The sequence below is a fragment of the Rosa rugosa genome, chromosome 1 (assembly GCF_958449725.1).
Source record: "Rosa rugosa chromosome 1, drRosRugo1.1, whole genome shotgun sequence".
NCBI lineage: Eukaryota > Viridiplantae > Streptophyta > Magnoliopsida > Rosales > Rosaceae > Rosa > Rosa rugosa.
Genome location: NC_084820.1, coordinates 15,767,201 through 15,784,882, shown reverse-complemented (window position 1 = coordinate 15,784,882; position 17,682 = coordinate 15,767,201). Strand labels below are relative to the sequence as shown.

General features: G+C 38.9%; 2 protein-coding genes across 2 annotated transcripts; one reads left to right on the top strand and one right to left on the bottom strand.

The window, feature by feature from the left end:
• The first annotated feature begins 588 nt into the window (after positions 1–588).
• Positions 589–6,130, top strand: LOC133720654 (zeaxanthin epoxidase, chloroplastic). The gene is made up of 16 exons (XM_062147069.1): positions 589–1,277; positions 1,687–1,849; positions 2,078–2,152; positions 2,387–2,487; positions 2,588–2,703; positions 3,130–3,341; positions 3,598–3,689; positions 4,000–4,114; positions 4,234–4,337; positions 4,658–4,703; positions 4,826–4,890; positions 4,992–5,078; positions 5,252–5,300; positions 5,427–5,515; positions 5,641–5,728; positions 5,815–6,130. The coding sequence occupies exons 1-16, from the start codon at positions 772–774 to the stop codon at positions 5,887–5,889; spliced, it is 1,983 nt and encodes a 660-aa protein (XP_062003053.1). The 5' UTR covers positions 589–771; the 3' UTR covers positions 5,890–6,130.
• A 5,691-nt stretch (positions 6,131–11,821) lies between these two features.
• On the bottom strand, positions 11,822–13,333 carry LOC133727379 (uncharacterized). Its single transcript, XM_062154970.1, has one exon. The coding sequence runs from the start codon at positions 13,233–13,235 to the stop codon at positions 12,024–12,026; it is 1,212 nt and encodes a 403-aa protein (XP_062010954.1). The 5' UTR covers positions 13,236–13,333; the 3' UTR covers positions 11,822–12,023.
• Positions 13,334–17,682: the final 4,349 nt, after the last annotated feature.

Below are 17,682 nucleotides of genomic sequence, written 5' to 3'. Positions count from 1 at the left end.
TTTCTTTCTCTACACTCCTCCACCACCACACCGGCCTTCCCAGTCTATCCCACTCATTGTCCCTCCTCTCATTTCCTAATATCTTCCTAAACAAAAGTCTTAACAAGCCACACAGTCAATTCTTTAATATTCTTAAAAAATCATGAAATATATTAATATTATATATCCCAAATCCCAATTAGAAGATTGATTTCTCAGTGATTCCGGTAATCTGCGTGACAATGCATGTGAAAGAACATGATCAAAATTATTTTTATTAATTTTATATTACTCAAAATTACGATCTTACACTTAACACTTATATATTGTTCTGCAGTATTAAAACTCCGAAAATATACCGGTTTGAAACCGTTAAAGAACAATTCCTTTGAGATTTGATGGATAAATAGCTTGTACTTACATATTTTAATCTACAACAACGATCACTTTCGGCTCGACAAGCAGAAAACTACAAAAACTTGGGAGTTGAAAAATGAGAACAGAAACCAATCTGCACCACTATAAAGATATGTTTTTGCCTACTTAATAAAATGCATTTGGCTAGCCCAGAAAGTGCCACATGGCTCGAAAATCTCCATGATTGGTTGACAATTTAAGTCTTCAAGGGTGTGGTTTCTGTTTCTCATCCTCTTTTATACGTTACAACCTCAATTTTCCCTCTTCCACAGTTGGTCTCTTCCTTCAAGGAGTGGAAAGCCAAAGCTTTCATTTTTATTTTCATTTTTTTGGTGATTTCTCACATCCTCTGTTTCTGAAGGCAGAGCACAAACCATGGCGTCTGCTCTCTCCTACAACTCCATGAACCTCTCTGCAACCGTTTTTTCAAGAACCCATTTCCCGATTCCGATCACCAGAGACTTCCCAGTTGAGTTTTCACCCTACATTCACTGTGACTACAATCTCAGAAGCAGAGCAAAAACAGGGCAGAAGCGGAATTTGACCGAGGTCAGAGCTACGGTGGCGACCAGAGAGAACAGCCCAGTTGCATGCAACAGTTCTGATCAGAAGAAGCTTCGGATTTTGGTTGCTGGGGGAGGAATTGGAGGGCTGGTTTTCGCTTTGGCGGCCAAGAAGAAGGGGTTTGAGGTTTTGGTGTTTGAGAAGGATTTGAGTGCTGTGAGAGGTGAGGGACAGTACAGAGGTCCAATTCAGATACAGAGTAATGCATTGGCTGCTTTGGAAGCTATTGATTTGGATGTGGCTGAGGAGGTTATGAGACTTGGCTGTATTACTGGTGATAGGATCAATGGCCTCGTTGATGGAGTTTCTGGAACTTGGTAACTTTTTATTATTTTTTTTTTTTAGTCTTGTTTTACATGAGTTTATTGTGTTTTTAAGTGATCCGGTATACTCCATGTTGAATTTGGTTCCTTTCGGTTGTTTTTAGCATGGTGATACTTAATAGTAGAGGTTGGTGCTAATGGAAGAAATGAATTTGAAGTTGGTATGTTAAAGTTCTACTGATTTCGCTTTTGCTTGAAATACTTGATGTAATGATAAAATGTTTTAATTTACATAGAGTCGAACAATTTGATCTTGGATCATAGAAATTTATTTGTAGCAACATAATTTGAAGGTTGCGATTCAAGTATACGACTATACAAGTTTATTGATATAAGGTGTCTCTGTGGAGCGATTTTGATTTGTATACAGCTAGGAACATGTAATGACTGAGTTGGTTATCAGGTATGTCAAGTTTGACACATTCACTCCTGCAGCGGAACGGGGGCTTCCGGTTACAAGAGTCATAAGCCGAATGTTATTGCAGCAAATCCTAGCTGGTGCCGTTGGTGATGATATTATTTTTAATGGGAGTAATGTCGTTGATTTTCAGGATCTTGGAAACAAGGTAATAATGTGGCAGTAGAATTTAATGTTGTTGCTTTTACCTGTTAATTAGTTCCCTTATGTACTTTGAGTTCATCTTGCGGAGGAATATGTAGAATTAGACCTTTTTTTCCTACTTTCATATGTTTACTTTCTTTATATTAGCTGCGTATTGCTAAATTGATTTCATTATAGTTTCAACTGCTTGGTTTCATCTGATCTGGAATTTGGTCTCTGTCGACTTTTTTAGGTTAATGTTGTACTTGAGAATGGAGAGTGTTACGAAGGTGATCTTCTGGTTGGAGCTGATGGTATCTGGTCGAAGGTAACTAAACAAGTTCACTCAGTGAAATGTATTACATTAGAATTAGTATCCATTCTTCAGTTACTTTGAAGTGACAATATGCCATCACTAGCTAGTCCCTTTGCAGATATCTGTATTTTGAGGCTTGCACATGTATGAATTGTTTTTTACTTGTTGACCATGTTTCGGTACAAAGTCTGCACAGTATCTTTACAAATTACAAATTGAATTCACTTATGTTTTTCTTGTGACTAGGTAAGGAAGAACTTATTTGGACTAGAGGAAGCTGTTTACTCGGGTTATACTTGTTATACTGGTATTACAGATTTTGTGCCTGCTGACATTAGTTCTGTAGGGTATGCTTTATCCATATTTTTCAGATAAGACCTCCATAATATTTTCTATATGTCAGGTTATATCATACATGATAACTTAAATTAAACTCATCTTCTGAAGGTATCGAGTATTTCTGGGGCACAAACAATACTTCGTTTCTTCAGACGTAGGGGCAGGAAAGATGCAATGGTATGCATTTCACAAGGAACCAGCTGGTGGTGCTGATGCCCCTAATGGTACTTATGCTAAAGATGCCCTCAGACTTTTCTGCAATTAAGCACATAAACTCTCATTAGCAAATGAAGCTAGAATAATGGGTATAAGAAACTACCCGAAAGAAAAATATGCTAAGATATCAAGTGAAGTTCTCTCTAGTTACTGGCTGGTGGGGAGTGATATATATTTCTAGCCCACTTTTCGTTCTTTCTCTGATCAGGGCCAAATTCATAATATGCACAATTTCATATCAGGATTTAATTGTATTAGTATAAACTATATGAGACAATAATTGAGATGTACACAATTATGAGGTTAAATGATGCATTATCACGTCATACTTGACAGAGTTATGTTGGGACATATTATTCCAGCCCTATGTGTTTTCCTTTTTGTGAGATGGAAAGAAATATGTAATTGGTTCGTTATTGTCCCTTGTTTGGCAGGTAAAAAGGAAAGGCTGCTTAAAATATTTGATGGCTGGTGTGATAATGTGATAGATTTGCTACTTGCCACAGAGGAAGATGCAATTCTACGACGCGACATATATGATAGGACCCCAACTTTATCCTGGGGAAAGGGTAATGTGACCTTGCTTGGAGATTCTGTCCATGCTATGCAACCAAATTTAGGTCAAGGGGGATGCATGGCCATTGAGGTATGCTTTACTGTATATTTAATTTTAACACACTATTGTTCATCATCACTCAAATCAAGTGATGAAGGTTAATTCTTTGTATTTCTCTTTTTTCCTTATCGGCTGCAGACCGTATATTCTTTTTCCTTTTTCACAGATTTTAGTCTGGCATGTACTCTTTGAACTATACATATGTTGTTTTCTTGATGATTGACCGGTTAATAAGTACTTCAATACTGAAGTTATCTTGACCCTATTATATTTTACATCTCGACAGGATGGTTATCAACTTGCATTGGAGCTTGAAAAAGCTATGAAGAAAAGCAGTGAACTGGGAACTCCTCCCATCATTGCTGCTTCTTTAAGAAGGTAAACCCCAGGTCACTTGCTGTATAGTCTGATAGGAAATTGAATTTTAGGGGATGAGATCAAGCTGCATATGCACATGCAATCACAGTAGTGGTGAAAGGAGAAGGTTATGTGTAGGATATATATATTATGCATGTAATTATATATATATATATATATATATATATATATATATATATATATATATATATATATAAGAAAGACATGCAGTTGAAAACAAAGACTTATTTGTTGGAAAAATTAGTTGAGTTGAGAAAGTTCTGACTGCTGTTTCAATTTTTTTTTCCTTAAATTTCTACATTTCCATCAGCTATGAGACCTCTAGAAAACTGCGGGTTGCCATTATTCACGGAATGGCTAGAATGGCTGCAATTATGGCTTCAACTTACAAGGCTTATCTGGGTGTAGGACTTGGTCCATTATCGGTAGGAACCTTTATTAATTGCAGTAGAAAATTATAAGCCAAATGTGGCATAGAGTCTAGAGTCCTGATAATGCAATGGAAGTGTCTCTAGATACTCATATTGCTTGAAAAACCTTGCAGTTTTTGACGAAGTTTCGGATACCACATCCAGGAAGAGTTGGTGGGAGAGTTTTTATTGACAAGGCAATGCCCTTGATGTTGAGTTGGGTCTTAGGTGGTAACAGGTAAGATATCGTCTTTGCTTGGTACTTTGGTAGTAAGATATGTGCTTCTGCTGCATGGTTCGTGTCATTTTGTGTGCTTTTGTACTTCTAGGGATAATAATTGTATGATGTGCAGCATGAATGTCAGAAAAATAAGCTATCTAATTACTTGAATTGCTCATATATATAGAATATAAATCGTTAAGTTGGAGATATGTGCATTATTACCGGATGCCTTTGATATATATTTCAGTTTAAAGAAAAACATTGAATTACTACAAGAATTGCTATGTCTTTCTTTTCTCTTCAGGCCTAATTGCCTTTTTGGGTTTTCTTTGCAGCTCAAAACTTGAAGGAAGGCCACCAAGTTGCAGGCTTTCAGACAAAGTATGTTGTTCACAGTGACTAATGAGTTTATTTTGTCACTAATTTGTTTCAATCTTTATATTGTGGACGTGGCCTATTGCATATTGTGATTTAGCTGCTAATATTGGACAATTTATGTGAAGGCTGATGATCAGTTACGAAGTTGGTTTGAGGACGATGATGCACTGGAGCGTGCTATTGATGGAGAGTAAGTCTTCAGTCTTAATGTCTGTCATCCCTTTAATATATCGTTTCAAGCCAATGTAATGTTCCATGGTAGTGGTGTTCACAATCACTTTGTTCTTGTAGGTGGTATCTCATACCTTGTGGACATGAAAATGGTGCTTCGCAACTTATTCATTTAAAAAGAGATGAGAAAACCCCCTGCATAATTGGGTATGCCGATATGTCTGTCATCCTCCTACTCCCTTAAAACCACACGTCTGGTCTACTCTACCATATAGTTGCTTGGAACTCAACCAATGAAACTTAAAATTCTTGAAGAAAAAATTATAATAAGAGGTTTATCTGTTGAGGGGGTTTCTAAGTGTGTGATATACTCATTGCAGGAACACCTCAAATGGGGATTCTTCAGTAATATCAGTTCCATTACCCCAGGTGATCTGACCGGTCTTGTTCATTCTACATTTATTTCCGGAGACGAAAAAAAGTTTCTTCTTTTTATGGTGATCTGCTGGTCTAGCTTGAGTACCTAATCATTTTTCTTTTTTCCTTTTGACCCAGGTTTCAGAAAATCATGCTTCTATCACCTACAAGGATGGTGGTTTTTACCTGTCTGATTTGCGAAGCAAATATGGTACCTGGCTTGCCGAGTAAGTAGACTTTTTTTTTTTTTCACCTTAAATAGTTTAAGCAAAGTGTTGTCTCCCTGTTCAGATTTTTAATCACTTTCGTTTAATTTTGTTCCCCTTATATTCTAAATTATGTAAATGTGCAGCAATGAGGAGAAGCGGTACCGGATACCTCCAAATTTTGCAGTTCGTTTCCACCCCTCGGATGTTATTGAGATTGGTCCTGGGCAGAAGGTACTCCACAATCCTTTCTCTACAGTTTGCTTGATGAACTCTCTTCTTTGTTGGGATAAGTTTCTTAGCATCCAAGTAATTTGCAGGTAGCATTTAGGGTAAAAGTTATGCAGACTGCTCCAAGGAGTCCTGAAAAGGATGGAATTCTTCAGGCAGCGTGACATCATTTCTATGAAGTGGGTAACTTTGTAGAATGAATGAAATTGTACAGCATGTGATTGGAATGTGCTGCATTTTGCAGAGTAGATGATAGACAAAACAAACAACAGACCCTTCCCACCACCAAAAAAAAAAAAATGTAACATAGTAGAACTCTTTATACATCAATGTGAATATATCAATTTTGACTAGTTTCATACACTGTACGTATATATTTCAGTGATGGAGATCCCATTTATTGAACTGGATATAGTTTAAATAGTCTTTTTTGTGGTTGGATGTGAGGTTGACTGCATAGTTTTATGTTGAAACAGTCCCCTATTGATACAAGGCAAGCGGCTATGCTTTGTAATTAGCAGTACACAAACAAAGGTACAGCCTTTAAGAGATCAGAAGCTGCATGATTTGACAGACTACCCCAAAGACTAACTTGCTTGTCATGATGGGGAGCCCGTATATTATGTTTTGCTACTGCCTCCCTCTTAGGTTCCTAGCGCTTGCATAAAGAAACCCGAAATAGAAAAGAACGGAGACTTGGGTAGCAACCACCACTGTTTCGATTTGAAACCGGAGTGTCTGATGTGGTTTAGTTTAACTGAAAGCTCCGATATGGGAAATGTTCCTTCTCCATAGGCTCAGCGTACCCCAAAAATTTGCATTGAAGGGTTTCCATATCATTCTTCACGGAGAAATTCAAATCGTAAAACAGAAGCGTTCTTTTGTGCTAGCGGAGCTAGTTCTGCGATTTTCGGACTAGTAAAACTTGAATCACTCGAAATGAAATTTCTTTGTTATCTGAAAGCAATAGGATGGTAGTTCCTTGTTTTTTTTTCGATGACAGAATGACAGATCGTAGTTCCTTGTTTTCCGAGTGTTTTCCCATCTTTTCTATTAGCTTTTGTATTTGCCACTCAGACCTATGATGACACACAATTGAACAAATCTATGTATCAAAAACAACAAAGAAATAAGTCCCTGTAAAGACGAGAAACTAAATAAAAAAACCCTCTACCAGAAGCAGCAAACAATCAAATATTTTTTCTGTTTTAATTGCTAATTAGAATCAAGATCAGAAAGGAACTAGGGCTTTCAATCACTTTACATGCAGTTCACACACACGACCTGATCCCATTGACTTTTCCTCCATTTCAACCAAGCTTTGGTCGAAAAGTCCTGTAGATTGCTATACCTATCGACCTATGCACACAACAGCGATCGACAAAGAGACCAAGCACACATGGAGGCATTGAAAATGTGACTGAGCTGCGACCCTACACTGCTTAATAATGCATGTAGCAAAATTAAACAAAGAGAGACTAGACTCCAAGACATCATTGATCATCCTCTTCATGTCAACATGGATTTAGCTAAGTTAGCTTGGTACATGTGGTAGCCATCGATCTCTCTCCCCAAGTCTCATTGTCCAGTCCTTATTATCATCAAGTGCTACTGCGCTTCGAGATCTCACTGTTCATTAGTCATGACCAGTTCGATCCTATCATTCGTGTCCATGGCAATGGTCGATCTCTATCAAATTAAATGCCACACCAAGTGGTGTTGTCTCCCTTTAAATGACAATAGCCAAACACAGCTCCAACAGTAGAGGCCACCGCAACACCCCTCTCAACCAGACATGAGAGACATGCAGGCATGTAACAGATTGCAAAGTCATTAATGGATTCACGAGCGGCTAGATCATGACTAATGTGCATGATTTTGCCCGAACTGAAAGCACAAAGGGACGTGATGATACCAAAACCCCGTTAAGAAGTGGTCGAAATCAAAGACGAGAAAATAATTCTTATCAAACCAATATATATATATGACCAACATCCTGCAGCAACAAATACCTCACTCATTCACTCAGTTGCTCAGAATTAAGTAGCTAACTGGTTAGGGATCACATTGCACTGTCTAATGAGTTATGATTGACTACTTAACCCAACATGCATTTTATACTTTCAAATTATCCAAGTGCATGATCGATGCTCTATGTTTAGACCAGTAGACTTGGGTCTTCCAAGTTCCAACCTCTTTGTCGCTGCACAGAAAACAAGTCCGGCCCATATTCCATATCAGCTCGATGAGGGCCATCCAAGATTTAATTCTTTTCTCATAGAGTCGTAGGTGTTTATTCGATGTTTCTGTTTGAACCCAAAATAACATTTTTTCCAATAAAGGGGACTCGAAGAAAACCGGGCCAATATCGGTGGCCCAAGTTATATATTTTCGACAAGTTCGGAATATATCGTTTGGAGGATAAATAAGGCCTACTTAGAGATCAAGCAATCCTGAGGCGAATCGTGGTTGTATTTGGCTAGGATTCTAATGGACATATTTGGCAAAAGATCAAGAAGATCATGGCTTTAATCAATTAAGGAAAGAGGAGGACGGGATGCATGCATGGCACAAGAATCAAGGCTACACATACATATATATTGCAATTAAGGCATAACCATGCTTGATGGCAATCAACAGAAGATTTGTATACAGGTTAATTATGCAAGCTGCATGCGTGAGTACGTGGGCTATATATATATATATATATATATATATATATATATATATATATATATATATATATATATTGCATGGGTGGTTGGATGTACGACATATAGAAGGATGTAGTCGCCCTTGATTACAAATAAACAAGCCTTTATAATTGCATGCCGCGACCTATGGGATCCCCGCGACGAGTGCTCGCGAAGACATATATCTTACGTGCATATCCTACTGCTCGCATCCAGAGATCACGTCCAGAACTCTAAAAGGTAATTGATCTTGCCTACATTCTAGCGGTGACAGAGGCAGGTAATTATTAATTATCGCCTACGATAGCTATCAAAACTATTAAGAGTTTTGATTTGATTCAAGGCTAATAACTGTGGCCTAAAATATAGTATTTCATTCCTATTAGGAAGGAGAAGCTGCAGAGCCTATATATAGAGGCTAAAGACGATACGGAAAATGACCTCTCTCAAATCAATCAATCCTAGCGATTACAAAGCCTCCCCGGAGCAAACCTTCAACCTCGTTGAAATCCGGTGACCGTGCGCCAGTCCCAGTCTCTCCAAGAGCCGACTGTCAGCATCACCAGACCAACCCGGCGACCGTACTTCCAGTCCCAGTCTCCCCAGGAGCCGACTGCGAGCGCAACCGCCACCGTTACTACCAGCGAAGCAAGGGTAACGCCCTCGCAACTCAGCGAAGCTAAAGTCATGCTTTAGCGCAACCCGTGCTTTCTCCAAACTTCCCAGTGATTGCTCTGCTTAGTCTACAATACTAAGTATCGATTCGGTGACGCGAAGAGATCACACCCAAAGTCCTTATCCGTAAGGCAGAAAGTCCTTATCCGTAAGGCTAGAGAAGAACCTTGTGGCGAGGTTGGTGCTCTCCTCGTCCACAAACGCTTGAAGAAGAAGTCAGGTCAAGGGACTACCCCGACGACTGCACTCCACGGTGCTGGCACGCCTGCGCAATCACAGCAGCAAAAGAGACAGTTTGCAGGCCAACTGGTTTTTGCGCCAAACAGTTTCTTGAAAAATTGTTTCTTGAAAAATGTGGAAATACTACAGTGCACTGCGTTAGGTTAGACTAGTGTTTATACGTGATGGTAGTTTTGTACTATGTTAGGCTAGTTTTTATTAATCTGTACCGGAATCTATCATTATATTATTATTGAATATTCTACACTAATGTATTGACGCATCAATGCACTAAAAGAATCCAAACCCCAACTATATATTTGTTATACGTTCAGTTTTGTTTGGATTGTTTATTTGAAATATATAGCAGATCTGTGATGGTGTGAGGGGAAGGTTCTTGCAGAACAGGGAGAGTGAGGTTGAGAGATGATGGAGTGGGAGAGAGAGAGAAGAGTGGGAGTGGGAGTGGCGCAAGGGCATGTGAAGAGGGTCAATGAGGCGGTGGAGTAAGCACGTGATGGAGCAACGGTCGGTTCAGGTGGTGATGGCAGTGACCGTTGCGACATTTATTGAGTGTGGGCATGTACGTCCTTTCACCCATTTCGAAGCACACATCATCATCATATGCCGCCATATGCATCATAGATTATTCTTGTTATTATTCACACTATATTATTCTCTTGGATGTTGTTTTTTTTTTTTTCTTTCCTTTGCTATTTATAATTGCATTATTTTCTATTGTTTTTGTAAGATTTGGTGATTGAATGTGAGAAGCAGCCTTCATTGATAATGATGAATGGTTCTGTGTACACTGGGGTGATAATGTATGTTTGGAAAGTAGATGAATTTGAAATGATTTATGTCTATATTTTAAACCTTAAACATATATTTCATTCAATAAAACGACTCCAATGTGATAACGATTTGTCAATATTATCGAGAATTTATCTAAATTAATTTCATTGTACAACTCTTTCTTTCACATAAACTTAATTAGTTAAATTTTCTTGACTAGAGGTCCAGAATTGGCAAGTGTTGGTTAACTACAGTTAATGACACAAGAACGACCATATTGCATATCTGGTGATTTTCTTCATCCTCTGTTTGCTCAGTGTAAGCCACTTTTAAGAAATGCCTAACTAGAGACCAAATAGACCTCAAAATCTACGATGCCGGTTAATTGATGTTAGAAACTCCATTTCTAGACCCAACAACCGAAAAATTTGAAGATTGAGTATATGTAATATCATCCGTTTCAACTCCATCCAATCTTATTTCCACAATTACCGAATTTTGGTGGGTCAATGGACTCGAACTTGATCGAGGGTATGCTTCTTCACTACAGTTTCGTTGCATATTCATACTGTGGTACACTGCATCAGAGAATATTGACAACTCAATTATATTATACAGCTACCAATTCAATCTCTTGGAACTTAAACGCAAGACTTTTGAGCCGCTCAAGGTCAATTAGAGGGAAGCGTATAAGAAACTAAGAAAGCTTTCAGCTTCGCATTCAATTGCTTTTGGTCCCAAGCAGTTCTTTACGAGAAATTATTGTACTGCAAGCCTAACTTTTTTTCCATAGTAAAATCCAAATTAGTGGATCCATCTGCCTTCCCTAATTATTCGAATTTGAATATTTTTGATGGTCCAAACAGTCCTTTGAGTCCGTACCCCTCACAACGCTCCACCACATGTGTTCCCCAAATGTACACAATATTAACATGGTGACAAATTAAATCATTTTGATTATGTGAGGAAAAAGGAAACCAACAAATAAAACAAACCAATATCAAAACAAAAACAAGAATCCAATTTACCCACGGTTGAGATGGCAGGCTAATATCTTCATCACCAAAAAAGAAGTAATTATCCATAAATCTTGATCGGTTTCCATTTAATTTCTTTGAAATAAAAAATAATAACTCTGTATGGACCAACTAGAAAAAGGTAACAAAAATATGAAAAGAAAAACACTCCATATCCAGAAAAACCAGATGTTCTGACCCAAAGCTTTAGCGCACAAGCACACGCCTCGTTGTTATGTCTCTCAAAAGCTTAACCGCGAGAAGGGTTTTCCCTCTGTCATAGCCAAAATTAAGTGCTTCTCTCAAAAGCACCAAAAATTTAATTGTTTCACACTCCCCAAACTCCCACACACCCAAGTGTTATCAACACCAACCCACACCAAAGGAGGGAAACTCGCTTTCATGAAAAGCCATTTTCTGTTCAGCACCTCGGACGGCGTCGTTTCAATCACCGCCCTGTGCCGTCTGGTTCGCTGAATCACATCATCCTGTCCCACGCGGGCCGAGTCGTGATTGGATCTCACCTTCCCGAGAACGTCGTCGTCTTGTTGCAGGAGGAGCGCACAAAGAAACCACACGTGCAATTCCATTTAGAAACCAGAGCCCAAATACTAATAATCTTAATTAATGAAATTAATCAGTGTCTTTTGTACAACTAAAACCACGCTGGATCCACAAAATTAAAGCCAACAACATAATTACAAAGCCAAAAACTTTAAAAAAATTTATTTATATATTTCTTGTAAAATTTGGAACTCCTTGTTTTTACTTATACGCTTTGTTTTTCACAGTACACAGACGCGTCTACCCACGTATATATAATTTCTTTTTCTCAACCCGAAAACCCGAAACCCGAGGTCCAGATGGATATTTTCAAAAATATAAATTAGAAGAATTAATTTACCGGGAAACCGACTCGGCCAGTTTCCCGATTCTTTCCACGAGCTCCGGGGACAGCTTCTTCGCCGGTTTCTTCTCCTTCTCCGCGCGAAAATTGAAACCCAGCGCGTCGGATACTTCCTCGGAGCTCCACCCGGCCATTCGGAGCGAGTCCGAGAACCGGTCCGCTTTGAGCAGCAGAGCGTCCAGCACGGCTTGGTTGTCCAACATGACCATCTCGCCTTCGAAAAACCCGGACGCGGAAACCGATACGATATCCGATATATCGGAGTCGGACCACCCGCCCAGTTTCAAAGCGGATCCTATCTGATCAATGTAGTCGTCGACCCATTTCGGGGATTCGGACCTCGGCAAATCGAAAAGCCTGTCCGGCGAGGAACACGAGGATGATGAGGAGTTTCTCCGGCGACGGTCCACGGCGGCGTCGCTCCAGAACTCGACCCATCTCGGGGTTCTGGCGGCTCCGGACCCGAGACCCGTGTCGAGGCTCCGGCGAGAAAAATTCGCGGACGACCCGGCGGATTTTTCGCTGACGGATCGTTGCTTCTTGAGGATGTACGGGTCGGAGTCGGATTTCCGGAAAACCGACTCGCGCTCGAAGAAGTCGGATAGATCCAACCCGCAGCAGAAGATCCGATTCTCGTCGACGAAGAAGATGGGGTTTCCGGCGAGGCAAGGGTTGCAAGGAATGTAGCAATGGTTGAAAATGGGAATCAAAAGCGGCGCTCTTTTCAAGGCGGTCCTCGCGACCCGGAGGGCCTTTTCCGGGTCGGACGGTCTCGGACCCCACGACTTGGACCAGAGGGTATTCCGGGCAATTTGGAACGAAATCGCGGCGATGGGGAGGTCCAGCGAGGCCTTGAGGTGGAGGCGAGCACCGGGTGCGCGCCAATCTGGGAAACCTGGGCCCACCGGAAGGCCGGCGGATAGAACGGCTTTGAGGTCGGGCGGGAATGCGAAGCCGAACTCGGCCTCGGCGCGGGCGAATTCGGGTTCGGACAGACCCGGCTGGACTTGGATACCGGAGGTTTTAAGGTGGGTGATGAGATTCTCGGCCAGGGAGGAATATGAGAGGAGACCGTTGCGCACAGGGAGGGAGGGTTTGGTGTTGGAGGGAGTTGTTGGGGCGGCGGCGGCTCGGGCGGAGAGGCGGCGGAGGCCGGCGACGTGGGCCGGGTTGAGGCCGGTCATTCTCCGATCGACGTCAACCATTGTGGGAGTGTTCAGTGGAGAACAGGAAAAGTGTGAGTGGGGGGTGGTGGCGGTGGCTTTTGGTGAGAGAAAAGGGAGAAGAGGAAATAGGCTGAGCAAAGCAGGAGTGTGATATTTATAGCCGCTCTTGAGTGGGGCCCACTCAGATTTTGGCCTTCTTCTTCTTGTTTTTTTTTTTTTTTAATTTTTTCAGGTTCCTAGTGGTTTACTAGTTAATTACCCTTGGGTTTTCTGATTATGACTAACTATATTTGAATATTGATATACGGGATTTTTTTTTTTTTTACTTTTTTCTTTTGGAAAGATTTTTTTTTTATTTTTTTTTCTCCATTATTAAGAGGAGAATGAATAAAAATCAATATGGATAATAGAGTAGTAAATCTGAAATTATCTACCCTTGTATGAATATGGTCTATTAATATAAAGAGGATATCACAATTAATGTGAAATAAATTAATGTTGTTAAGGAGAATGTAGGAGAGAATACAAATTCATACAGTTATTTAACTTACTTCTTATATAAAAAAGATAATACTAATAAGTTTTGCCAATTCATGTATTTATTACTTTATATGATAGTTTGGTTACTGTAAAAATATATTGTTTGTTGTTTCTAGTATACGATTTTTTTTTGGACCTATAATGATGGAGCGTGTCTTTTAGTTGTCACACTTTTTACGTAATGGGGATCATTAAGAGTTTTGAGATCGTGTGTCTTACCCACAATAATTGTTTTTAGACACATTCGTTGAACGTAAGACTTTATACGATATAACGTACAATGTTATTGGTTAAAATAATTTATTTATTTTACTTTTTCCTGGAATATCAGTACATTGTCCTTTTGACAACGGTTAAAAGCTAAAAAGTACGCTAATCATCTTGTGTTTGGAGATTGACACCTTTGTTAACGGGATTTTGATGCCCCAACCATTTCTTTGTCCTAATTATTAGTCAAGCTTTAGTGCCTATTACTGTCTTCACAATAAAAACAAACTGTGAGCAAAATATTCTTTCTCTAAAGATATCATTTTGAGCAACGGTTTGTTTGATTCTACGTGGTAAACATTCCATGTATGATCCAGAATAATGATGCAAACTGTAAGCAAAATATATGGCCCAGAAAGAAAAAATAATGATGCATTTTGTATGACAGCAATGATAAAGGGGAAGCAAATTATGATCATACCCATCAGGGACTAGACATTAATTGCTTTTTAAGTATTAAATTTGGGAAAACAAAGCAATATTTTGTTGCAAAAATTGGACTCGGCTAATCATTTGGTCATCAGAATAATAAGACCAGCAAGGAAATGTTCCTCAGGGTGAAGGCAAGGTTTGCTTCTGGCATGGCTTCTGCTAATTCATGTCCTTCCAAGTACTCAACTCAAGTCTCTTCCTAGTATTCTTCATCTTCAATAATTGTTTCTTTAGGAGCATCATTCATAGATGAATTCTCCTGGTCCAACGGGCGGTTGTTTTGGGCTCAAATCATATGACACGTTAAACTTTAAGAAGTTTTCATTTTTATCTCAAAATGAATTAACAAATTTTTACCTAATTGCTAGACATGAGGTCTGATTAGAGAACGTTTTGCGCTAACACGTTTATGGGAACTTCGAAAATGTGATGTTGGATTTGTTCGCAAATTGGAGTGAAAGTTACTTTCCGTCCGCTTGAAATAAAACAGAAGTGTAATGTTAATAATACAAACGCTACATTAACAAGCACAAGATGTGAGTACCCTATTGTATTATTTATGTCCGTTATATTGAGTTCAAATATAACATTTACTACTATATAACTCACACATTTCACCTGATTATTCGAAGCACGGAGAACTTGTTCAAATTTAAATTACCAACTAATGTGGCATAGAATAGGACACTATCATAGTTGGTAAAATCATATTTTCGGTACTCAAAGAGGATAAGATTAAAAGTACATTTGATCTGAAGCAAGTAATACTCGTGGTTACAAAAGTCTCAATGAACTGGAATCAAAAACGTGCTTCTTGTCCAAAATAAGGAATCTCTCAAACTGCAGGGCACAGAGTCAATCTAAACAGACACAAAAATCAAAGTCAGAAACGAGGGCTACCTAGCTAGCTGCACTGCTCTTGTTCATGTGCAATTACAGAAGCAGGCAGGCTACAGCCGGCATTTCAAATTCGAAGAATTGAAGGACTGGGTTTTCTAACAACATTGGATTTGCATTCTGACCAACAATGAAAAAACTATTGGATTTACATGGTGGCACTGGAATCCATGTTAAAACTTCTCGAAGACTTTAACTCCTAGCTGTTTGCCTGTTTATATTTGTCTTCTCACATCTTGTTTCGATTTCTTCCATATTCATTAATTTTTATTAAATCATACTTGGTACAAACTCCAAATATTCAGGGAGTTTTATACACGAAGTAGCTAGACGAGGCAACTATATTGATTATTAACTTTCAGATATAACACCGTAATAACTCTTTTTTCACATCCATGATAAGAGTTTGATTCTTGTTCTTTCTTCTATTTAACTTAATTTAGAAGTTAACATCGCCATTTAAAGTGAGTTATGAAATCAATCAAGATACACACTCAAAATCTATTGACATATTAATTTTTAGTTTAACTCGCGTTATTTATAATACTAATTAAATCAATCAAGCATCTTATAGTTTATCACATTGTGAATACATTCATGACAATAGTTTGATTTTCGTTCTTTCTTCACATTAGGTTGCATTCTTTTAAATTGATTGTTTGAATTGATCAAACACCTATCTCATTGTTTCTTTGCTTCTTAAACTTCAAACCCTAGTACACCTTGCATGAAATAAACAAGATTAACATAAACGGCTATATATATTCTCAAGTTGAGCACGTGAGGGAAACAATGATATTCCCCAAAACAATAAGAATCAATCTTTCTTAATCTATTAATCTGAACGGCTATTTTCTCAGGAGGGAGGCTACGATTGCTTGGGTTTATTAATTAGTCGACATGAACATCATAACATGTGAGAGGCCTTGAATTTCGTTTTCTAACAATATGATTTTTGGGTCAACGGTTTCATTGTGCAATTAGATTTAATGACTTAATTCTGAAGGTTAACAATGTCTAATCCTATTATATTTGCAACTGTAAAAACCACCTTACGTAAACGATAAACCCAATTAACATTCTGCAAATTTCCACTTGCAGAATTGTATTTCTTTGTTTGGAAGTAAAACTTCAACACCACTCTTTTATCGGGAAAAAAAAAAAAAAAACTTCGACACCACTCCATGTGTAAGACTCTGAATTATTGGACGTGTTCTATAAGGTGCTTAGGATGGTCCACATGGCATGCTAAGTTATCAAGTAAAGAAGGCTGCATCAAAATTAAGTAATTAAGTTAATTTGTAGATTAGTAACGGATATTATTAAATTTTCTTCATGAGATCGAAAGTAAAAGAACTTCGGAAGATTTTTTTTTTATTGTTCAATCACACAGTGTCCTCAAAGGCTTTCTAGGCCTAGAGACTAATCCATGCTCGGGGGATCTTGTCAGAACGCTTCCTCCCCCCTGGCCACCAAGAATATATTGGGATTTAACTCCAATAAGCGTCGGCGGGATTCGAACCCGGGTATGGGGGTTCCACACCTGGAGGCTCTTACCAACTCGATCACCTGTGGTGGTTAACTTCGGAAGATATTTGAGTTTGCCTCAAATAACTAATTCAACAACTTGAAAGTACAGAGAGTGTTGACCGGAGGCATACAATTGTCTTAACCTACAAATGGATTCATCATTGATCGTGACAAATATTCTCATGAATATAAGATACTCTTGTAATAAGTTAATTTTTGAGGATTATATGCACAGATTTTCCTTACAAAGAAAATAGGAAAAATAAAATTAAAATTAGATCAATCATTTTCATAATTTATTCACTAATAGATATTGAATAATGAACGATTTCGATCATTTTACATACTAAAAGATAAAATTTGTTCTTGTTTAAGGAAATCCAGATTATGTGTCTGGCCCAAACTCTAGGTTACTTGACCTAGTGGTAATAGGGTTTAACTAGAAGAATCTTAGAGATTCCTATTCAATGTATGATTACCTTTCCTTGTATGATTCGAATTCTATGCATTGTAATCCTCTATATAAAGAGGCCCCTATTATCAATGAAAGTACATACACAACAATTCTCTCTCAATTACCGTTTCCCTAAAACACGTTATCAGCACGAGCCACAACCCTAGCTATAAGCCTAAAATCTGATTAGCCTCGCCTGTGCTACTACTGCCCCTGCAGTCCTCGCGTCGCAACTCAACGCTAACCCTACCAGGTTAGCCTCGCTGCCCCTGCAGTACATGCAAGCCCCGCTTGCCTCTTATCCTCGCGCCCGCAAGCCCTGCTTGCCTCGTGCCTTCGCGCGTTTGTTTTTCCTGCGAACGCTCG

What these genes read in the sequence shown, in the direction of transcription:
- LOC133720654 (XM_062147069.1), top strand. Translation starts at nt 772, where the DNA reads ATGGCGTCTGCTCTCTCCTACAACTCCATGAACCTCTCTGCAACCGTT. An exon ending in CTGATGGTATCTGGTCGAAG is followed by an intron (nt 2,153 to 2,386) that starts GTAACTAAACAA and finishes TCTTGTGACTAG; the next exon opens with GTAAGGAAGAACTTATTTGG. An exon ending in AAAACCCCCTGCATAATTGG is followed by an intron (nt 5,079 to 5,251) that starts GTATGCCGATAT and finishes TACTCATTGCAG; the next exon opens with GAACACCTCAAATGGGGATT.
- LOC133727379 (XM_062154970.1), bottom strand. Translation starts at nt 13,235, where the DNA reads ATGGTTGACGTCGATCGGAGAATGACCGGCCTCAACCCGGCCCACGTC.